The sequence below is a fragment of the Erinaceus europaeus genome, chromosome 4, assembly GCF_950295315.1.
Source record: "Erinaceus europaeus chromosome 4, mEriEur2.1, whole genome shotgun sequence".
NCBI classification, from domain to species: domain Eukaryota; kingdom Metazoa; phylum Chordata; class Mammalia; order Eulipotyphla; family Erinaceidae; genus Erinaceus; species Erinaceus europaeus.
Window position 1 is genome coordinate 128760832 of NC_080165.1, and position 25543 is coordinate 128786374.

Genomic DNA, 25543 nt, shown 5'->3' on the forward strand with positions numbered 1-25543 from the left:
AATAAATCAGATGAAGCTGGTAGGCAAATAACGTGCTGGAATGCATGTGTTTCAGTGCAACTGTCTGTCCACAGAACCCCAGTATTTTGATAATTCTCCTTGTTCTGTCTCTTTCTCTGGAATTAAAGGGAATAATAAGGACAAAGCTATCAGGAGTTAAGGAATTACATAGGAGAAATGGATAGTGTGTCTGAAAAAAAATTATGAGTTTAATGTTATTTATTTGACTTAGAATTTTCAGGCATACAAGAAGGTTTCTAAAAATATTTTATTGATTGACTTCTTTATTGGAGAGAGACAGATCCAAATCAAGAGGGAAGGGAGAGAGAGAGAGAGAGAGTGAGAAAGAGAGAGAGTGACATATTGCAGAACCATTTCACTACTGATGAAGCTTTCACTGTGTAGGTGACATGCAGGGGCTTGAACCTAGATCTTTGTGAATGTGTACACTAAACTGGTTGTATCACCACCTGGCCCCCAATGATGTTTTTCAATTTTTCTCCTAAGAATTGATCATTTATTGATGCAAGAACACTTACTTGATGCCTTCTCAGTGCCAAGAACTGTGTTAAACACTGAGGTGTGGTACCAGGCAGTGGTGCACCTGTTTAAGTACACACTCTACAGTATGCAAGGAAATTAGAATAATGAAAACCACATATGTGACTTAAAATATTAATTTTTACATGAAAACAATGAAGCACGAGCATTTTCACAATCATAGTTATGCTATAAATGAGTACTTATCGCACCAACAGAAAATAATGCAAAAGTTAGATATCAAATCTCAATTTTTTGGAGTAAAAAACAATAACAAAACAAAGTAAAAAATACAGAATCATAACTTATGGTTCTTAACTAGGTCATTCGTATTCAGTCTTACTATTCTACACCTCTAAATTTATAATATCAAATAAACTGTTACTAATATTTCATAGTAGAATATGTACTAATAACTATGTTTACACTTTAGTTTGATGCATATACCTTATATCCTGTACATGATAAATTAATACATAAAGGTCAGTATTTAAAATAAGTTATCAAAAATTCTGCCTAAGATGTTATATATTTAAATGAATAATAATTTCAGCTGAATTGAATTTTTGAAAATTTAGTAAAAACAGCCATTATTTATTGAAATATGAAGTGCACCACTGTGTCTTGAAATTTTTATTTTGCTGTATTTTTCATGCTAACTAATGAAACAATAAGTTTGTCAAATTTGTTTTCTTTAAAAAAAAATTGAGAAAAAGAAACAAACACAAGCCTTAAAAAAAAAATTTAGAAAGACTGGAAGATTCCGAATGAGCCTGGTTATTATCTCTTGTTAGTCATTTAGTGACTTTCAATTGTCACTTTTTACATAAATGTTCTATCCATTAGAAAGGGCTAGAATGCAGAAATACTTTCCAAATAATTCTTTGATTTTTCAAATTCAGGAGTTAAGCAAATGCAAATTGCTTTTCTGTAAGTTTTGGTGATTTTTATTGTAAACTTTTATTTGAATCACTATTGCTTTTCTATTTTAGTAATCTTAACCCTTGGAGAGTTCTCTAATTTCTTAACAGTAATTCTGAATAAAAAAGGCAATTTTTTTAATTCCCTCTTTGGTTACTATATCTTTCTGAAATAATACTTCATAGTAATTGATTTATCTTTTTTTTTTCCTTTTTCTTTACAAGAGCCAGGGAAAAGTGCTGAAACTAAACAGGGGGCTATAAAAGCTACAGCACAAGGTAAGCAAGACTGAAGTTTAGGAATTAAGATTCCGTTTACATGTGGAAGATAAAGAATTGAAATACGGATTGAATAACAAATAAAATTAAACTATAATGCAAGCGATAAATATTTTAACAGACAAGTTTGTTAATACATAGCAAACACTAGAGCTGTTCACTGTGTAATAGCACCATCTACTGGGCTATTATAGGAAACATGTTGCATGTGTTTACTAAGTAATTAGAGAATGCATGTCTGAGAGTAATGTTCAATCTGCAGAGAAACTGCTGAAAGGCTAAACACCTACTCATTTAACATTTTAGCTGTATAATGATGTATTCTCATTTTATTTTCGATGCTTATATCAAGGTCAAAATATTTACAGGTAACAATATTTTAAATTTATTATCTTATTTCATATTTTGTTGGACTAATTAGTGAAGTTAAACAAGGCAGTTTACTAGCCAGTGATGCAGGAAACCAATGCCTTGCATGACAATCTTTTGCATAAAAGGAAAATGTAGTTTGTTACACAATCTGAACAGAAGTTCATTAAGACTTCCCCAATCCTGGGGCCAGGTGGTGGCACACTTGGTTGAATGCACATGTTACAATGTTCAAGGACCTGAGTTCAAGCTCCTGGTCCCCACCTGCAGGGGGGAAAGCTTTGCGAGTGGTGACCCTCTCTACCTCCCCCTTCTCTCTCGATTTCTGGCTGTGTCTATCCAATAAATAAATAAAGATCATTAAAAAAAAAAGACTTCTCCAATCCTAAGAATGGCTGTTTTATATTCTTTTGGAGATGGGGAAGAGCCAAAAGGCACGGGTCTGGGTCTTTATTTTCAATTTTATTTATTAATTAGTGTGGGAGGGTTTGAAACAGAACCAGAGCATCACTCTGGCAGATGCAATTCCAGGGACAGAACTCAGGGCCTTATGCTTGGCAGCATGTCCCAGGCCACTTGGATCTGGATATTTCAGGTCTCCTAAGACTTTTCTCCATTATATTCTTCCCATAACAAACCTAGTCCCCTTCCCACTGTCTCCCCCCCACACAACCCCCCGCCAAAGGGGATTAAGGATGAATCCTTCTTGAGCCATGACTACTGAAAGTGTGAATACATTGACTATATCCTCCTATTTTTAGAAGTATTCCAATGAATAATGACTATAGTACTTTCATATAAGCTATAATCTATAGTTTAACACTATTTTCTTTCCTTCATTTCAGCAGCAGCTAAAAAAGATGAAAAGAAAGAAGGTATGATTTATGTAAAACGCCACTGTATCTTTGTATAAACTGTTGGTATTCACTGTTGAGTTTTAACTACCATCTTGCCCATATATCCTTTGGATTTGTTACCTACAAACATTATTCACACATATATATATATGTATGTATATTACCTCACCTCACAAAAAAGGGGTGAGCAACTTCACTGTTAAAAGTAACTTTCTCAAGATATAGAGCATAAAATGTAGTAACCTTTCAATATTATAAAAGCTTTGGAATCCCAGTCCTTCTATTCTATTGCCAGTTTTATCAAATTGAAAAGACATGTTTTTGCATAAAGGTCCCATTCTCCCACATTAGCACTTCATATCTCTGACACTGACAAGCAACTCATTTTAATTTATTCTTCTAAGCTGCAAATAAGTCATCACCTGCACACTACCTCTCATTGTCAGGATATCATGATATGGAATAAAATATTCTCTGCTGTCAAGTAGAAATTACAGCAAATAAGATTAAACATACCAGAGGAACTTTATTTAAGATGTGCAATAAGGGTTATGGCTATTACAATAGGAGAAATTGATTTTTCTTTACTATGCAGACACAAAAGACCTGAGATATTTTTATGAAGACTTTAAATATATATTTCTATGTTCTAAAATAATAATAGCAAATGGTGAATTTGTGCCTACTTCAGGATTTTCAAACCCCAAGATGAGCTAGTTGAGCTAGTTGAAATGTAGTAAAGGATATTGACCAGGTTGAGTTGAGAGTGAGGAGGGGCCATGGTGATCAAGTCAGCTGTGTTTGCTAGTTGGAAGTTAGACTCTTACCCTCCTACAGAGACAGTGCTATAGAGGCACAATCTTTTCTAATTATTTTATTTCAAAGGAATGTCTCGTAGGTCTCAAAAATATATTCATTCACGTAGATTTACTTTTCGAAGTCATGTGGAAATTTTAGTTTCAAGTTTTCTAAGACAAATGCTCTACCAAAAGGAAATTCAGGGTCCTCTAGTAAGATGAACCTGTCTAAAGTTTAGTCAAGTTGTGGGACATGTTACAGTTACATTTGTCAATGGGATTATGTGTAGAAATGCATTTTTTTGGTCTTTACTAGGGGATTAATGTTTTGCAGTCAACAGTAAATACAACAGTTTGTACATGCAAACAATTCCCAGTTTTCCACATAACAATACAACTCCTACTAGGTCCTCTGCCACCGTGTTCCAGGACCTGAAACCCCCCCCCCCCGAGTATTTTACTTTGGGGCAGTACATCAACTTCATTCCTTCATTCCAAGTTCTGCTTTACGTTTTCTCTTCTGATCTTGTTTTTCAACTTCTGCCTGTGAGTAAGATCATAGAGATGCATTTTAATGCACACTGACAACCTTTAGACAGGGTCTATAGCTATCATCACTCCTTTTAGTAATAGCCTTACTTGCTTAGTAAAGCTTGTGTGTGGATGGATAATCATTTCTACTTTATTGAAAATGTCAATTTGGACTTTAATTAATATTCATATGATCTGAGGGGGAAAAAGCACATTTTATATATTCATTTATATTTCATAATTTTACATACATTTCATAGCTTGAAACACAAGCTGTTAAACAGAATTATAATAATTAATAGACATGAAAAGAAGAAAGTAGGCCTGTCAGCTTACCTTGGGCTGGTAAAACTGGTCAAGTGTATCACCTGGGTAGTGACCTTATTTGTCACACATACAACCCAGGTTTGAGCTGTGCCTACACGAGCTTCAATACTACTATGGTCTCTCTTCCTCTCTCTCTCTCTCTCTCTCTCTCTCTCATTTCCTTTTTTTCTCTGCCACTTTACCTACCTTTTATCATTCTGTTGTGGGATTAATGATTTACAGAACTGTGTTGACACAAGGGTAGAATTTCTTATCTCCCTGTGATAAGGACTGCAAAACACCCCCGACTTAGATCCTTTTCTTTCTTTTTAAAAAATTTTTTTATTTATAAAAAGGAAACAATGACAAAAAGCATAGAATAAGAAGGGTACAATTCCACACAATCCCACCACCAGAACTCCATATCCCATCCTCTCCTCTCTTAGCCTTCTGGGAGCCTGGACCCAGAGCCACCACGGGGTGCAGAAGGTGGAAAGCCTGACCTCTGCAACTGCTTCCCTGCTGAACATGGGCGTTGGCAGGTCGATACATCCTCCCAGCCTGTTTCTCTCTTCCCTAGTGGGGCTGAGCTCTGGGGAAGTGGGACTCCAGGACTCATTGGTGGGGTCGTCTGCCCAGGGAAGTCTGGTTGGCATCATGGTAGCATCTGGAACCTGGTGGCTGAAAAAGGAGTTAACATCTAAAGCCAAAAAAAGTGTTGACTAATCATGAACCTAAAAGCAAGAATATTGCAGATGAAGATTTGGACTCTCAGTTTTGTAGATAGCTAGTAAGCTTATTTTAGTTATATTCCAAAGGGCCCATGACTATACTGTTTTTTTCCTGAGCCTGATATCTGATATGCAGGTGCACCCAAGTTGTTGTCTTAAATCATTTTCTACTGTCCAAGACCCAATTCACCCCATCCACACCGTCAGCCCTATAGTTCTGACTTTGCTACTGCTTTTCTCCACTCATTGGTCCACTCTGAGGTGGATATATTTTTTTAAACTCAACTGCATAGAAAAGTAGTCCAAAATGACTTTTGAATTCCCATATTCACATCTTTTGAAGTATAGTATACAGCCTCCTGCAGAGTGTGGATAAGCATATTTTGAGAAATCTTAGAAGAGTTTTCTAGTCTATGGTTGCAACAGTATTATTACACATTTCCTCGATATTATTCAGGCTCTTACAATTTAACAATTCCAAGTCTATGTATTAACTGAGGGTTGATTTGTGTTTCATTATTTCGATCTGAAAAAGATTGGATTGGAATAGTAATATTGCAATGATGACATAAAAAAGCATTTTCCTCTTGTTTCTAATTGGCTGCAAGCTTTTTTTTAAACTAAAATAATCATGTCTAATTCACTTTGATATACTAACACATTCCCTTACATTGCTCAACACAATACTAGCACAGTTCTTTACAAATATTTATTGTGTGAATTGGTCATTAATATCTAGTACTCTTAAAATGAATATAAGAATCACAACAAATATTTATTATGTGAATGTATCAGTAATATCTAGGACTCTTAGGTTAGATAGAAGAAAATAATAAATGTAAATAAGCACTCAAATTTCTGTATCCTAAGCTACAGATTCCTGAGAAAAAGAGTAGTTTTTGTTTCTTAAATATTAAAATTTTTGTCAGTGACCTTTTGAGGTCTAAAAATGATTAATTCTTGACAATTTAATTTTGTGTAGATTTTATCTCTGTTACTTGGCAGGTTTAGGTAGATATAATTTATTGAACCCTTACTTCATCAACAAATCCCTAAGTTGTGCACAGTTTGTGGGTTCTTCAAAAAAGGTTGACTTCTGGAGAACACAACTTCATAGAGAACTAGTCAGATGAAACTTACTATTATAATACAGCTAAAACAAGAAGAAATGGAGTTGCATATATATGAGACTTTGCTCTATACTCAAGGGATTCAGAATTGGGATATTAACTGAGATTGTGCTGAATAACAAAGCACAATAGCTGGTATTGTACATTAATAAAGGCGCCAATAGGACAACTCAATAAAACAAACCTACTATCTATATGAGTAGCTTTCCTGCATGTTAAAATTTCCTTTGAGCATCAAGTGACATTTCATTTTCTTTGTCATTACTTATAATCCTAATAGACCATACCTGATACATTGCTAAAGGTGATTGAGTGATAAATTGAACAGACTGAAAACACATCTCTAGTTTTAAATCACAGCTGCTGTGGGCCTCCATGTTCTTAATAAAAATATGTTGTTCAGATTATTGAGCAGATGTTCTTAAGGGAACTATATCCACTAAGTAGAACTTTATCTTTCAGCAGTTTCAGTTAAGTGCTGAGAAGGCATAATGAAGTTTAATAGCACAAGTATTAATGACCAGTACTAATAGTTTTTCAGGGTCATCATGTAATCTCTCAATTCCATGCATTATATATTTTCATTGCTCAGATATTTTACTTGTATAATTTGCTGCTTTGCTGACTCTTGAACAAGTGGCATGAGTTTATGATGACATTTTAAGTAAATATCACTATAGCTTTTACTTCATTTATTTGAACTTTTTGGCTATTTCACTCAGAGGCAGATCTTAAGAAACAAGAAAAGGAAAACACAAAATAAAACTTGGATTGGATTGACTGAGGTTTATGTATTGCATCAAAGGAAAGGAATCTGGCAAAGAAGGGCAGGGAGAGAGTGGGGTGGGGGACTTTGGGATACTGGTGAATAATAGTTATAAAGGACCAAATTATGGGTGAATGTATTTTGCAGAAACATCATGGGGAAATGAAAAATTATACCCATGTATCAACAATTGCACTGTAAATCATTAACCCCCCCTAATAAAATGATAAAAAAGAAAATACAACAAAGAATGATCCACACACATGAGGTTATTGAACATAGGGTTCTACACCAAAAAAAGAAAAAAAAGAATTGACTTCAAGTAGAAGTGACTTCATCTCATTCATATATCCTTAGGCATATGACTGAGATTTATTTATCCTGCTCTCATACAAAAATTTAGGATTATTTTCCTACACTTTAAAATTTTGCTTGCTTTACTAGAAAAACTATTCATAAAAGATATGAATGAGAAATTTCTTGCAAAATGTATGTTTCAAATTGCAAGACTAGCCTAGTCACAGTCCTTGATATAAGGTTCAATATCAAGAAAATACCTGATTGTTTGTTTTTACAGAGAAAGATGGCTACAAAGAATATCTAGTCTAAAATTATTACACTGTGTTTAACATAGTAGTGGTTAACAAATGTTTACTAAACAAATAAATCCTTGTTCCAAAGCACTATTTTTATTTTTAAATTTATTTATAAATAAATTTAAAACACTGACAAAACCATAGGATAAGATGGGTAAAACTCCACACAATTCCCACCACCAGAACTCCATAGTCCATCCTTTCCTTTGATAGTTTTCCTATTCTTCAACCCTTTGGGAGCATGGATCCAAGGTCATTGTGGGATGCAGAAGGTGGAAGGACTGGCTTCTGAAACTGCTTCCCCGCTGAACATAGGCATTGACAGGTCGATCCATACTCCCAGCCTGTCTCTCTCTTTCCTTAGCGGGGTGGGGTTCTGGGGAATTGGATCTCCAGAACACATTGGTGGGGTTGTCTGTCCAGGGAAGTTTGGTTGGCATCATGCTAGCATCTGGAACTTGGTGGCTGAAAAGAGAGTTAACATATAAAGTCAAACAAGTTGTTGACTAATCATGAACCTAAAAGCTGGAGTAATGCAGATGAAGAGTTGGGGGACAGTCTCCATTTTGTAGATAGCTAGTAGGCATATTTTAGTTATATTCTAAAGGGCCTGTGTCTATACTACTTTTTTTTTCTCTGAGCCTGAAATCTGATATGCAGGTGAATCCAAGTTATTATCTGGGGAGATGATGTCATGGCTGGAAAAAGGCCCAGAAAGCTGCATCAGGGAAGAGAGTAGCTCCCAAATATGAGAAAGTTGTATAAATATTGGTGACTGTAAACCCCATGGAATTCATGTGATCTGAGGCCCATATTCAGCTTGGGAGCGTATGTGACCTCTGCATCCCTGTAGATCTGAGCTCACATTCTGTAGTCATAAGTAGGAACATTCCAAGCTGCCCCAATATCAGGACCCATCTTCCTCAGGTGGAACATAGAGTATGTTGTCCAGCCTCCCTTCAGAGGATGGAACATTACCATTTTTGATCCAAGTTGAGGCAAGGTACTATGGGGGCCCACAGAGGGGTCTATTTTGTTGTTCCTGATAAGAGATGACTGGTAACAACGGAGAAAGGGATTTATTCAAGGTCTATGACACTATCATTATTTTAAAAGACTTCTTTCTTCCTTATACATGAAGCATACTATTGTAAAAATAAAACACAGCTCTTTTTTTGTCCAGGGCTTGTAGATGTGACAGCTATATTAGGTACTTAAAAACCAAAATTGGGAAAATAACAAGAGAAAGAAAAAATTAGGCAACCATGTGCTCATGAGCCATGACTTCATGGCTTGTTCACCTGCATTCAGCTTCCATCATGCACTGCTTTCAGGAAAAGATGAAATGATGCCATGGGCAAAAAGCAATAGTCAAAAAGGGCAGTATTCCCATCAGACTATTCCTCTTTTAAAATATTTATTTATTTATTGGATAGAGATTGTCAGAAATCAAGAGGGAAGGAAGGGGGAAATAGAAAGGAACAGACAGAAACGTCTGCAGCACTACTTCACCACTTGTAAAACTTTCCCCCTGCAGGTGGGGATGGGGACTCAAACCCTGTTCCATATGCATTGTAACATGTGCAGTCAACCAGGTGTGCTACCATCCAACCCCCCAGACTATTCCTTAAATAGCTTCCAGTACCCACAATTCTTTTCTTTCATACTTACAAATTTTCCCTTTTGTGCCTTTGTTGTTTTTCATTGTTGTTGTTGATGATGTCGTCATTGTTAGATAGCACAGAGAGAATTGGGGAGAGGAGGGGAAGACAGAGGGGGAGAGAAAGATAGACACCTGAAAACCTGCTTTACCACCTGTGAAATGACTCCCCTGTAGGTGGGGAGCAGGGGCTCTAACCAGGATCCTTACTCAGGTCCTTGCGCTTTGTGCCAAGTGTGCTTAACCCTCTGTGCTACCGCCAGACTCCCCCAGTACCCACAATTCTTTGTGAGTTTACATCCAATGCTATATGTCTGTCATGTGCTGATGACGTCAGCCATATACACAGCTTTCCTTTTGTTTATTATCAGTACAGCTTAGAGAATTCCCAACAACATACCCTATTACAGAAAAATCAGAAATAAGTGGTAGCAAAAGAATCATCTTACTAGATACATCTTTTTTCTTCTGTGGATGTATTAGAAAATTTAAGCTGTTCTTTTACTGTTCTAATGATACTATTTGATATCTATTCATATTCTTTTAAAGCATAAAACAATGCCATCAAGACTATATCTCTGGTTGTACTTTTATGAAGACTTTACATTTTGTCTTCAGACTTCTGGAAGTGGAAATAACTCATTTTATAATTGTCCTAGTCTTTTCCAAGTTATTTCATTTAAAAAAGTTAGTTGAGCATCTGCTTTTTTTTTTTTTTTTTTTTGCAAAGAGCAAAGACAGTGCTGCCCATTTTCATCCTCAGACATTTTAGGCTGACTATTTAATTGTGAAAATAAAATTCTGGATTCGTAGTGCTGGCACAAGCCCCAGTAATAACCCTGGAGAAAAAGGGAAAACAACAAAAACAACAATGTCACTATCTGGAGTACAGAGGAGGTTTCCAGGCAAGATGTTCTGTGCCTGGTAATAAGATCTGGGGATGAAGACTATGCAAGGGGAGAAGAATGGACACTTGAAAAATAAATTTATAAATAAATAAATTTCATACTGGAATGGTAAGGCTTCAGCTGGTATGGTGTGACTAGTGATGATGACAAAAAATAAACAAAAACACATTAAACAGAAAAGAGAATTAAGAAAATAACTCAAATTAAGATAAAGGAATGATAAAAGATGAGAAATGCAATATAATGCACAGAAATGTATGATGTCTAGTGGTAAGCAGTGATACATTCAATTGATGGCCCCTGCCACAAGGCCCCTGGTTAAAGCCTTCAGTACCCACCTGCAGGCAGGAGGCTTCACAAGCTTCTCTCTCTTTCTTTCTTTCTCTATCCCTTTCTAACTCTCCCTTACTTCTAGATTTCTTTGTCTATCTAATACATATCCAATACATAAGTAAATAAATTATTTAAAATTCTTATAGTGTCTCTATCCTGAAATTAAAAAAAAAATCAAATAACACTTGTTTAGGTTTTCCACAAATGGAAAGCTTCATTTCTTAGCTACTGGAAAATATACATTTTTCAGATCTACTTTGAAACCTCCCACAAGTAAGTTACATAGATATCTGTTGCCCACTGACTACACGTTACTACAGAGCAATTAATAAGTGTCATGATTTGTTATTAGTCCTCAGCATCAACTTATTTCTTTTTCAACAACAGGAATAATGGATGTTTTGGAAATATGATGATTATATAAGAGAGTGAAGTACAAACTACTTGTACTATGTCAGTTTCATAATGGAAGAAACAAAAAGTAAATTCACAGACTCTAACCCACATATATTTTTTCATATTATTGCCAACCCATATCTTCAAAAAATAATATTTGCCTTTTTATTAAAAAATAATTCTTTGGCAGACACATACAATGTCTATGCAAATATGTTTATCATGGGTATTGTTCTTCAAAGTTGTTCTATATTCCATACTTCATAAGCCTTCTGAACTCTTGTTTCATTTAAATTCACATTATCTCTTAAAAAAAATTTCCTCTAAAAGTCCATTTTGTGAGAGATTATTTTAGAATGTATAGATACTTTGTTGTAAGTGGATCATTTGTTGACATATCTATTTTATTAATAACTTATTTGTATGTTTTCAGATTCAAAGAAAACAAAAACACCAGCAGAAGGTATTGCAAGTATTTTTTTATGCCCTTAAAGGATTAACATAAAAAGAAAAAAGTGTATAAAAACGTAGAAGAAAGAATAAGAAATTGAGATTTAGGGAAAGCATAAGAAATTGAACAATGTTATGTATCAATGACATATTTTACTAAGAAAACAAATTAAATTAATCTTGAGTGTAGCAGCACCAACTAGGAACTAAATTATTCTTTTAATCCTTGAACAGAGTCACAATTCATGTAGCAAACATATCTGTTTAATTGCATGTGTTTTTTGTATAGGATGTTTATATGTTAGCATGTATTTAAGAAAATTGCAAGAATCATTGAAAGTTTTAAGCAGTATAACTTTAGATTAATTTATTATCAAATCATATTTTCTTCCACCTATGATAACTGACAATACTTCAAAAATATTTTGTTTTTTAATGACATATATTTTTGTGGGGGGGTGAAGAGAGAGATACCAGAGCACTTCTCTGGCATATGTATGGTCTGTGATTCATGTTTCCAAGTCCTGTGCTATATCTTATAAGCTGCTTCTTTGGTTGACATGTTCAAATGAGAGACATTGAATATGTAGGCTAGATAAATAAGAATCCAGTTAATGTGTAAATGTAGTGGATTTTATCCTCGAAGTTCTGAAAAGCAATGATTTTTTTCTGTTTGTAATTTTTTCTACAGAGCCCAAGGGAAAAAGTAAGGAAATGCATGTTAAGTTTTTTTGTAAATATTTTCTTTTTACTACCACTGTTGTCCCGCTGCTATATTTAGACTTCAGTTTTGAATCCTCCTCATCGTGTGCATTTTGTGCTTGAGAACGTTATGTGTTACTATTTCCCAGAATTAAAGACTATACACCCTGGAGGTAAGGGAGATGTCAAAATGATCTGAAAATGGTCATCACTCTTAGAGGATTTTATTTATTTTTTCTAATCAACGCACTGTTGTAGCAATATCACCCATAGTCTTATCATAAAACATGCAAATTGTCTTGTTGCTTTGCTCTTCAGAGCATTACTCACGTATAAGCCACTGCTCTAAGGGAACTTCCTTTTTCCTTTTTATTACTTTTTAAATAGAAGTGTCAAAGAGGAAGAGAAAAACACTATAGACATCATAGCATTGTTCCAATATTCATGGAGTGTTTGTGTGTGTGTATGTGTGTGTGTGTGTTGTTAGTTGTTACTCCTATGTGGTGCTATGAGCTGAATTTACTGGATGAGATACCTTCCAGTCTCTACAAATGCTTTTTGCTAGCTAGGAGTGGGAGTGCAGTCCCGATAGCCTGGCTAGTACTAATTCCTTACAAAAGACTGAGTGAAAGTTATTTTTCAAGGTAGTTTTACAACCTTTTTTTTTTTCCTTTTTGTAATCCATAAATACTAGTATGTTGATATGAGATAGGTCTTTTTGCCCCTAGCATGATTTTCCCTTCATAAATACATTAGAAATAATGTTGCTTGGAGTTCACATTTTAGAAAGTATATATTATTAACATTAACATGGTTAATATTAAAACTGATAGCTAAAACTGTAAAGCTTTTAATGTCTCAAAATTGTGTCTTTGAGAAATATTAGTATATACTCTTTTTTTTATTGTTGTTGGATAGGACAGAGAGAAATGGAGAGAGGAGGGGAAGACAGAGAAGGGGAGAGAAAGACAGACACCTGCAGACCTGCTTCACTGCCTGTGAAGTGACACCCCTGCAGGTGGGGAGCCGGGGGCTCGAACCGGGATCCTTTTGCAGGTCCTTGCAATTGCGCCACCTGCGCTTAACCCACTGCACTACCGCCCGACTCCCAGTATATACTCTTATATGAATAAACTAAGTTGTAGTGAATAAACATAAACAAAAATTCAACTTAATTCACCTCAGTTAGCCACTAAAAGGCATCACACTTATAGGACTGTAGAGCTTTGAAAAATCCTACTTAAATTAAAAACTTCTAAGTTAATATATAAACCCACTTGAGAATATATACATCGGGACCAAAAAAAAAAAATAGCTGGTTTCAATACTGCACTGCTTTGCCATGGACATGACCAACCCAAGTATAAGGCTGCCCACTACTGCAATGAATGAAGCTTTAGTGTGATCTCTCTCTCTCTCTCTCTGTATCTAATAAAAAATTTAAAAAAGAATAAAGGAAAAGTATGCATGTGTGTTGTAATCTTGCTAAAAGTTAGGATTCTTTTTTTAAAACAGTACTTATTTTGTAATAATTTTTAAAATTATCTTTATTTATTGGATAGAGACAGCCAGAAATTGAGAGGGAGGGGGTGACAGAGAGGCAAAGAGAGACAGAGAGACACCTGCAGCCCTGCTTCACCACTCCTGAAGCTTTCCTCTTGCAGGTGGGGACCGGGTGCTCAAACCTGGGTCCTTGTGCACTGTAAAATGTGCGCTCAACCAGGTGGGTCACCACCTGGCCCCAAGGTTAGGATTCTGAAATATACATTTTGTGTCATAAAAGCACACTATTAGTTCACCATGATTTTGTTATTGTAGTGTGGCATATTGAACTCATACAATTTATTTAAGCTTACTTCTTAAAAGGCAAAATAAACATCAATGAATATAGAAAATGGCACTTGTCTTAAATTTTACTTAGTTTTATATTTGTATATTTATATATACAAATTATTTTCATTTGATAGGACAGAGAGAGATTGAAAGGGAATAAGAAAAGAGAGAGAGAAAGAGAAACACCTGTAGACCTGCTTCAGTGCTCCTTTGAGGTTTCCCTCTGCCGGATGGGATTCGACTGGAGGCTCTTACCTGGATCCTTGCACATGGAAACATGCACAGTCAACCTGGTGTACCACCTCCCTGCCTCTAAGGACACATCACTCTCAGCCTTTCCAAGAATGATGTTGATTATGGGTGGGAGAGTACTGAACTTTGGTGATGGATCCAGTGTTGAATTATACCCCTAAAATCTTATAATTTTTTAAATGCTTATAAAATTCATGAATTAAAACCAATTAAAATAGCACTGCTATAACATCAATACCAACTTAATTTTGAGGCAGGAATCATGCTGTATCATAAAATATTGACAAAAGTAGATTCTTAAAATGAGACCCTATTTGAAATACACTCTAATATTTGTCAAAATAAGAAGGAAAGTGGATTTTTATTCCATCTAAAAATTACGTGTTTTTTGTTTGTGTCTTGTATGTCTTACTTAAGCCTTGTCTTGACAATCATATCTTCAATACAAGATTCTCTTTTTAATTTTTTAATCATCTTTGTTTATTTATTGGATAGAGACAGCCAGAAATCGAGAGGAAAGGGGAGATAGAAAGGGAGAGAGAGAAAAAAAAAAAACACTTGCAGCCCGATTTCACCACTCACAAATCTTTCCCCCTGTAGGTGGGGGACTGGGGATTTGAACCCAGGTCCTTGCACATTGTAACATGTGCACTCAACCAGGTGTACCACTACCCAGCCCCCAAGATTTCTCTTCAGAAGAGAAGACCCTTTGAAAATCATCTATGTTCATACTTTTGAGGGTTATTTTTAAATACCTACAAAAATCTTACTAGTACTAATTTTTAATTCCAAATTTATTTCTTGATGATATAATAGTAAATTAATCTATTTTTTATTATAGATGCTATTTTTCAAATTATTGCCCATGAGAAAATTTAATTCATCTTCATATTCAGAATACTTTATGCAGTTCTCTGAGGGAAGTCTGTTATGGGGGTAATATAGAGAATATTTGTTTAAATATATAATATTGATATTTTCATGATTGACTTCAACTCAATATTAGAACATATATGTTCATTAATATTAAAAATTTAAGTTTTGAGAACCTGACAGGTGATTCACCCAGTGAGCGCACATGTGACCATGTACTAGCACCTGGATTTAAGCTTAAGAGGCACCACATGAGAATGTTGCAAGGTGGGGAGCTTCGAGAGCAGTGAAGTGGTGCTGCAGTGTCTCTCTTCTCTCTGTCTCCCTCTCTCTAGCTTATTCTGTAACCAAATAGAGTAGAGAAAAACAAACAAACAAACATGCAGGCACATGTGTGACAAAAGAAAAAAAATTACCCAATTAAATTGTGTCACAAGAAATTATAGAATAATTGTAACAGTAGCAGTGATAATAATATCACTAATAATACATTTCAGAACAGGAAAAGAAAGAAAAATATATGGAACCAGGTAACTGAGGTCAAATTTCTCTGTCCTCTTAATTTTAAGATAATGTATGGTTTTCAGTTAAATACTGACTTAGTATTGACTGACATGGGGTGTTGATTATCTTCCCCCCTTTTCTTATTTGATACAGCTCAGTTACCAAAGAAGGACCATTCAGGTGAGTTAGACTGTTTTTTTTCTGGATTCGTTCTCTCTGATTTAACATCCTAAGAAAAGCAGCAAGGTCTGTGAGGGGAGGTCTATCCATCTCTACTTTTACATAGGTTCTTCCCTTCCTCCCTTCCTTCCTCCCTTCCTTCCTTCCTTCCTTATACACTTAATTTCCTCCCTCTTTCTTTTTTAATTATTAATTTTTTAGTATTTATTTTATTGCCTTTCATTGCCCTTGTTTTATTGTTGTTGATGTTGTTGAGTAGGACAGAGAGAAATGGAGAGAGGAAGGGAAGACAGAGAGGGGGAGAGAAAGATAGACACCTGCTGACCTGCTTCACCACCTGTGAATCGACCACCTCCCCCTGCAGGTGAGGAGCCAGGGGCTCAAATGGGGATCCTTATGCCAGTCTGTGTGCTCTGTGCTCTTCCTTCCCTCTTTTTCCTTTTTCCTTTCCCTTCCCTTCCCTTCTCTTCCCTTCCCTTCCCTTCCCTTCCCTTCCCTTCCCTTCCCTTCCCTTCCCTTCTTCCCTTCTTCCCTTCTTCCCTTCTTCCCTTCTTCCCTTCTTCCCTTCCCTTCCCTTCCCTTCCCTTCCCTTCTTTTCCCTTCCCTTTCTTTTCCTTCTTTTCCCTTCCCTTTCTTTTCCTTTCTCCCCTCCCCTCCCCTCCCCTTTCCTCTTCTCTTCTCTCCTTCTGTTTCTTTTTTTCCTTCTTTCTTTCTTTCTTTCTTTCTTTCTTTCTTTCTTTCTTTCTTTCTTTCTTCTTTCTTTCTTTCTTTCTTTTTCCCCTCTTCCTTTCTTCCTTTTTGATAGAAGTGAGAGATTAAAAGGAAAAATTTTTAAAAAAGAAAGAAAAAAAAGGAGAAATATAGATAGAGGAAGACAGAAAGAGAAACATACGTGCTACTCTCAAATTCCTGGAGATTTTCCCCTGCAGGTTGGAATTGGGGCTTGAACATGATGATTTGTGCACTTCACCAGGTGAACCACTGCTTGGCTCAATTTGTTATCATTTTATAGACTTTACAGAAAATGTGTTGGCTTGTATAAAGCAACATGTGTATTCTTGGGTAATTTACAAATGGGAAGCAAAATAAGCTAGTCATTAATGTACATTATGTGTTGGAAGAAGATGTATCAATATAAAAAGATTGCAGTTATTGAAGTATATATTTGAAGTACAGCAAATGATTATTTTGCTTAGTTTCTAGGATCTCTAAAGAATTTAAATCAACTTGCATGTATTTTAGAGAAAGTCAAGTACTGGGGCAGATATTGGTGCACCTGGTTAAGTACACAAGTCACAGTGAGTAAGGACTCAGATTCAAATCCATGGTCCCCAACTGCAGGGAGAAAGCTTCCTTCACAAGTGGTGAAATAGGGCTGCAGGTGTCTCTGTCTCTTTTCCTCTCTATCTTTCCCTCCACTCTGAACTTCTCTGTTTCGATTTAATAATTAAATTAAAAGACATGTTTTTCAAAAGGCAGAAAGCCAAGTAGATTTTCAATTAATTGGCATCTTGTCATTTCTTGTCATTTTTCAGCTCCAGTTGAAAAACAAGTGAAAGCAAATATGTTGACTAGAACAAAAGTCATATTTACTAGCTTACTCAGCCAAGTTTTCCATTATAGACACAATGAAATTATTTTTAAAACTTATAATTTAATATATGTTAAAGCTATGTACATAAAATTTATAGCCAAACCCTTGATCATGTGTTGGAATTATATTTATATTTTTGTTCTTATTTAGACCTGTGTAAATGTTAATAAGGATGCTAATACATAAAACAGTTGCATGATTCATCTGCTGTGGCTGCATGTCCTAGGGTTTTGATAACTGGAATTATTGAGAAAACTGGGAAATAGAAAATTTCGCAGTTTAGAATGTTTTTTCACAAAATTGCGGTTGAGGATGTTTACACAGACATTTTAAACTTTGCAAAAATGTCTAACCTGAATCTAAATTTCACTTATAATCCCATGGATATTTCTAGTTGAATGTAAAGCTGATTGGCATTCTATGTTATATAATCTTTAGTATGCTTATGCTTAGTTTGTGGAAATGCATAATCAAGAATATATATACATATATTGCAAAGCATAATTTTTCAGCTCTGTAGAGAGCATTAGATTGAAGATTACTCTAAAAGTTAACATTATCCTGCTAGAAAAATGTAACATATAAATTAAAATGTTAATTTAGAATAAAAAGTTCCTATAAACTTGTTATATATGATAAACACTATCCAATCAAGTTTTGAGGAGATCAGCATGTTTTGTAGAAAATTAGCATATTATGCTGCCAAGTCCTTTTAGACTCAATTTAAAAGTTTCAAGAGTATGAGCAATCAACTCCCTATGAAGATGATAGATTGCAATTAAATATTAATGTTAGAGATAATTCATGATATAAGAAATGTTTGCTATAGTCAATGCTACCAACCATGTCCTTAACTGCAAACTGACTTTTAAAAAAAATCTTTATTTATTTTCTGGATAGAGACAGTCAGAAATTGAGAGGGAAGGGGTGATAGAGAGGGAGACACCTGCAGCCCTGCCTCACCACTTGTGAAGCTTTCCCCCTATAGGTGGGGACTGGGGGCTTGAACCTGGGCTCTTGAGTACTGTAACATATATGGTCAACCACATGTGCCACCGCCTGGCCCCAAAACTGACATTTAAACTTGAAACAACACAACAGATGAATTTTTATATAGTTGCTTTTTTTCCCCCATGGGTTGTTTTTAAAATTAATTTCCTAAGGTGAAAATTGAATGGTATAATGAATATTCTTGAAAATTCATCAAATCACTAGGTACATATATTTTTAAGCACCTAAACATTAGGAATATAATTTGACATTAATTTAAATATAGAAGAGCAAATTAGAGAGGTGAATAGATTAATGGTAAATATGTATGCATTTTCATTGTACAGAATTTCATGGTATTGAACTAAAAATAACAGATGAGATTTATTTGGTTAGAACAAATTTTAGAAAAAAGCTAAAGGAAGTTTTTAAAAGAGAGACTGAATTAGTGGTGTAGAAATTTTACTCTAAATCTTCAGGAAACCAGTAACATTATAGGAAAAATACGGTGACCACAGACAAGAATAGGAGCTGCATTAATTCACAGCAGACATTCATACAGTACCCGAAAATCCTGATTATGTTGACTTATTAGGTACTGTTTATTCTTTGAGTTTACACCATACTTACTATATTTCGTGGTATAATCAATATATATGTATCTATCAGGGTGATCATTGGAGCTTGGCGCTCCTGGCAGCCACTCCCCCCCCTTTCCTTTTTGACACACACACACACACACACACACACACACACACACACACACACACACACACACACACAAATTGAGAGGGATGGAGGAAAAACAAAGTGAAATACTTACAGCACTCTTTCACCACTTCTAAAGTTCCATCCCTACAGGTGGGATGCTGGGGTTTGAACCATCATCTTTGCATATGTGCACTCTACGCAGTGGGTCAGCACCTGGCACCTTAACTGTATTTTAATACCTGAACATGCATAAGACACTTATGACTTGATCTGTAAATAAATGTCAGGATTGTTCAATAGCTCTGCATATAAATAAAAAACATAAAATGAAAAAAAACAAAGATTTTGCATTTATTCACTAATATAATGTTTTAAAAATATCGGGCACAACTAGAAAAGTTACATAGTTATTTGAACTCAATTTGATTCTTCTACCATGAAATCACTAGGGCAGGTGGAAGATCTATAGACCTGAACCTATAGATAGATTCAATGTCATGATTTTAGATTACACTTTGCATGCCATAGATCACCATGCACCTGGATTATTTAGTGCAAGTTTTGGTTTACTCACACTTTCTAAAGTAATTACAGCTAGCAACTCATTTCACTTTCTCATTTGGATAATAAATTGTATTTCCATTATCCAAGTCACAGAATGAACATAAAGCAGTTCTGGTAATAGCAGTATGATGATAGATTAGAGGTTGAAGAACCAGGAAGACTAGACTTGAAGAGATTTGGAGCCAATAGAGTTGGAGGGGAAGATGGACTTCTTGTTAATCCTATATATAAAGTCAAAGTTGGTGTTCTTGGACATACTCTCAGATTGTCCAGAGCTCAAGGTAGTTTATCGAGACATGATTCAAAGAAAACCGAGCTATATAGAGCAGTCATGGAATTTAGTCATGAGGAAGCAAAAATAAAGAAGATGGTGAATTTTAGTATATATAAATTCTAATAGTGAAAACAGCAATCTTAAAAATCAAGCTTTGAAGTTGGCTATTCAGATCAGAACCATGTGTTCTGAGTCCTATTAATAAAAAGGTTTTTGATATTGTATTTGAATGGGTAAGTTATACTGGTGCATAGCCATATAAACAAGTTTGATAGTAGATTATATATATAAGAAACTTCTGTTAAACACAAATCTGATGTGGAAAACCAGCTCTTTCAGATAGAAAACAGATCAATTACTTTAAAATGATGTGATGGTTATTCACTACCAAAATGTATAAGTATCCTTCTTCATACAGTTAATATCAATTTCGGATGATGGAAGAGACTGAACTAGAAAAATCAAAATGACACAAATTCAAAGAGAGTTTGGGAAAAAATATAACTTCTTTATGGGTAAGAGAGTTTAAAATTATAGGTGCAAAACTGTCACTAATACAAAGGCTGATGATACATTTCATAGCTTACTCCTTTGCTCTCAGGCACAGCATACATTTTGCCTTTTGGGCTAAGTTAGTCTTATTTGACTCACAATGTTATACAATATCAACTTGATATATCTCATATTCATTTCTTATTCTTTAATGTCCAACAATGCAGAAGCAGACCGAGTCAAAGAAGAGGTCAGTGCTGCCTCAACTAAAAAAGGTAAATTCAAGTTACAGAAAAAGATGTTGTGTCTGTAATATAACTCTGCTAAGATTTCTAACTTAATTTATTGTTTAGTACTTGTGGAAGAGCTCTATTCATTGACTTTCACTGTTTCTTTGATATAAAAGCAGACACTTTGTACAAGATACATATCTACATTAACAAGCCTGCATCTTTGATATTCTATTGCCAGCACTCTTATTCTCTTAGAGCTATAAGTTAACTTATAATTTAAAGCCTAATTGCAACTTAGTTTTTGAGGAACTGAAAGAAAAATGTAATAGAACAAGGAAATTCCAGTTATCTTCAGGCTATTAAACTCCAAATCCTTCATTGAAAGCTACTGGCTTGAACAACAAAACATAAAAAAGATGAATAGCAAATGATCTCACTATAGGTGGAATTTAGGAGTAAATGACAGAAATGGAAAACATAAGGTGAAACCTGGACTGGGTGTGGCGTGTGCACCAAAGCAAAGGACTTTGGGGAAGGAGGGAAAATAACTGGTTAAGGGGACATTGGGGTCCTATTGTGTCCGCTAGGCACCAGTCAGGGGAAGATGAAAAATTGAGCCTATATGTTAAAGACTATACTATAAACTGTTACCCCCTCCCATTAAATTTTAAAAAGCGAAAACAAAAGGAAAAAAGAAACATTTTTATGTTCTTATATACTGAATAAGAGCATGAAATAAAATTGTCCAATAAGTAATGATGGGCCGAAAAGTAAAATAAAAATACATAAAGGTTGTGGGGACAAAGTAACTCTCCTACACTGCTGGTGGGAATGTAAATTGGCCCAACCCCTGTGGAGAGCATTCTGAAGAACTTTCATAAGGCTAGAAATGAACCTACCTTATGACCCTGCAATTCTTCTCCTAGGGATATATCTTAAGGAAACAAACACATGCATCCAAAAAGATTTGTGTATACCCATGTTCAGAGCATCACTATTTGTAGTAGCCAAAACCTGGAAGCAACCCAGGTGTCCAACAACAAATGAGCGACTGAGCAAGTTGTGGTCTATATACACAATGGAGTAGTACTCAGCTATTAAAAAATGGTGTTTTCAGCCAATCTTAGATAGAACTTGAAGAAATCATTTAAGTCAAATATGTCAGAAACAGAAGGATGAATACAGGATGATCTCATTCACAGGCAGAAGTTGAAAAACAATTTCAGAAGAGAAAACACTAAGCAGAATCTGGACTGTAGTTGGTGTATTGCACCAAAGTAGAAGACTCTGGGGTGGGTGTGGGGGAGAGTACAGGTCCTGGAAAGGATGACAGAGGACCTAGTGGGAGTTGTATTATTATGTGTAAAACTGAGAAATGTTATATATGTACAAAGTATTGTATTTACTGTGGACTGTAAAACATTAATCCCTCAGTAAAGGGAAAAAAAAGAAAATAAAATACATAAATAAAAAGCTTACACAGGAATGAAAGTATAATAATTATTATTCTGTAAGACCTGCTTTAATATTCATAAATAACACTATAATTGAAATGATCTGACATTTAAATTTGCATGCAAATTTCCAGGTGCTTCCAATTGCTAACCACTGTATGCCAAAGTCTCTTGTTCAGTGACATTTTGTGTAAAAAAAAATCTACAAAACAGTCATTTGACTAGAGATAAGCCAAAAATTGAAGGGTGAATATGGAATGATCTTACTTATGGGAAGAATTTAAGAAACAAAAACAGAAAGAGAAAATATAAAGTAAACCTTGTGGGGAGTCGGGTGGTAGTGGACTGAGTTAAGTGCATGTGGCGCAAAGTGCGAGGACAGGCATAAGGATCCTGGTTCGAGCCCCTGGTTCCCCACCTGCAGGGGAGTTGCTTCACAGGTAGTAAAGCAAGTCTGCAGGTGTCTGTCTTTCTCATCCCCTCTCTGTCTTCCACACCTCTCTCCATTTCTCTCTGTCCTATCCAACAACAATGACATCAATAACAACAACAATAATAACTACAGCAATAGAAAACAAGGGCAACAAGAGGGAATAAATAAATATTTTTAAAAAATAAAGTAAACGTTGGGGTTGGTTAGTGTATTGCACCAAAGCAAAGGACTCTGAGGACGGAAGAGAAGGAGAGAGGTGCAAGGAGGGAGGGTTGGCTTTCAGGTCCCAGTACATGATGATAGACTAACTTTGGGCTGTGAGTGACTTACAAAACCTATCTTGGTGAGAAGGGAAATTGAAACCAGGTGCCAATAACTACTGTGTAACATTAACTTTCCAATAATAAAAAAAAGACAGGTGGCACAATGGATAAAACATTGGACTCAAGCAAAAAAGTAAAAGAAAGAATGAATTTGGGGGAAATTTTTCCCAAAGAGATCAATATACAATATATTGAATGAATCTTTTTTTAATTTTTATTTATAAAAAGGAAACATTGACAAAACCATAGGATAAGAGGGGTACAACTTCGCTCAGTTCCCACCACCAGACCTCCGTATACCAACCCCTCCACTGATAGCTTTCCTATTCTTTACCCCTCTGGGAATATGGACCCAAGATCATTGTGGGATGAAAAAGGTGGAAGGCCTGGCTTCTGTAATTGCTTCCCTGCTGAACATGGGCGTTGACAAGTAGATCCATACTCCCAGACTTCCTCTCTCTTTCCCTAGTGGGGAAGGGCTCTGGGGAAGCGGAGCTCCAGGACACATAGGTGGGGTTGTCTGTCCGGGGAAGTCTGGTTGGCATCATGCTAGCAACTGGAACCTGGTGGCTGAAAAATGAGTTAACATACAAAGTCAAACAAATTGTTGAATAATCATGGACCTAAAGGCTGGAATAGTGCAGATGAAGTGTTGGGGTGGGGTCCTCCATTTTGTCAATAGCTAGTAGGCATATTTTAGTTGTATTTCAAAGGGCCTGTATCTATACTAGTTTTCTTTCTTTTCTTTTTGTTTTTTTCCTGATCCTGGAATTGGTATGCAGGTGGATTCAAGTTATTGTCTGGGGACATGATGTCATGGCTGGGAAAAGGACTTGAAAGCTGGATCAGGAAAGAGAGTAGCTCCCTAATATGGGGAACAGGTATAAATATTGTTGACTGTAAACCCCATTGATTTGATGTGATCTGGGGCCCATAATTAGCTTAGGAGCCTGTGTGCACTCTGCATCCCTCTAGATCTGAGATCACATTCTGTGGTCATGAGTAGGAACATTCCATGATGCCCCAGTATCGACCCATCTTCCTCAGGTGTGGCATAGAGTATGTTGTCTAGCCTCCTTTCGGAGAATGGAACATTCTCTAACATTGTTGATCCAAGTTGAGGGCAAGGTCCTATGGGGGCCCACAAAGGGGTCTATTTTGTTGTTCCTGATAAAGATGACCAGTATCAATGGAGAGAGGGATTTATTCGAGTTCTAGGCCCATCATGTCTGTTTGGGAATCTCAGGATTCCCTGATTAGGGCCCCAGCTGCTGGAATGGTCTGATAGTGACTAAAGGGTCATCATTAAAGTATGCCAGTCCCTTGCCCTTATGCAGCTTTTGCAGTCTTGCTTTGCTAAGGTTAGCTTTGGAGTAAGTGAGAGAACTGTTAATAGGAGGTAGGTAAGGAGGGTAACTAAGTCTTAAATGGATGCTATTTCATTATAAACTTGATACTGACTCCCTAAAGACTACTGTGTATTTTTGCTTTCAGGTATATATTTTGCCCTAATTTATGGATACATGTGAACATATGTTCTATCTTACGGGACCTGGCCTATATCTAGGTTTTGGGACTTTGTTAGGAAGTGAACCTCCTGGAATGGAATTAGAGAATGCCATAAAAGGAAAGGTCTCACCCAAGTGATGAGGGTGAAGGGTTGGCATCCCATGCCTGACATCTCTATACACAGTCTGAGGTGAAGCATGCTGAGATGGTACTCGTTGCATTGATTAGGTTGGAATCAGCAAATGCAATATCATTTGGCCTGACTTAAGAGAAACATTCAGGGAAGTGAGCCCCACCCCACAGGTTCCAGGATTGGGAGAAACATAGGCTCTATAGAGGTAGTGGGAGATTCCTGTTGTCTTAGGGTTTAAGAAGACAATAGATAGTTATTTGAATAATACTATTGTTTGGCAGTTGGATTAACTTTGAAAAATCAGTTTGTTAGGATTTGCTGTATCATACACACCACACCCTCACCGTATTTTATGTCCTTTGACATTATTTGCATATAGCTATGCCATCGGTTGCTTTTGTTCTCCCTGGACTAAGCTTTTAAGAGAGTCAATATATCAAAGACTCAGCCTATGTATTAAAAATATTCAGTCTGTGATTTAAAAAGTTTGAGACATTCAATCAGTTTTTTTCCCTCTCATATTACTTAAATAGTGATTTATATGACTATAAATTAATAGGACTGTAATTAAACACCATTCCTGCCACCAAAAGACTGTGTCCCATCCCATCCCACCTAACCCACTCCCACCCCGCCCCATGAAGCTGAACATCTACCCTCACCATCCAACCCAGAGTTTTGACTTTGGTGCCCTACTACAAATTTAGTCAGATCCTGTTTTGAGTTTCCCTTTCTGTTCTTCTTTCTCACTTCTGTTTGTCAGTAGAATCATCCCATACTCATCTTTATCTTTCTGACTTAGCTCACTTAACATAATTCCTTCTAGCTCCATCCAAGATGGGTCAGAGAAAGTGGGTTCATTGTTCTTAATAGCTGTGTAGTAAGTACTCCATTGTGTATATATACCACAGCTTTCTCAG

The 25543-nt window shown here is 35.9% G+C and overlaps 1 protein-coding gene across 5 annotated transcripts in view; it reads left to right on the forward strand.

Annotated features, from left to right (window-relative positions):
* Positions 1-25543, forward strand: part of LOC103126218 (triadin) — a 279909-nt gene that overhangs the window by 241484 nt on the left and 12882 nt on the right. The window contains exons 12-13 of one of the 5 annotated variants that reach the window (XM_060190509.1): positions 11553-11582; positions 20766-20813. In XM_060190509.1, coding sequence (XP_060046492.1) covers positions 11553-11582; positions 20766-20813 — 78 coding nt within the window. Of the gene's footprint in view, positions 1-1682; positions 1740-2953; positions 3381-11552; positions 11583-20765; positions 20814-25543 lie in introns of those variants that run through there. The other 4 variants (XM_060190510.1, XM_060190511.1, XM_060190512.1 and 1 more) reach the window with 4 other exon arrangements.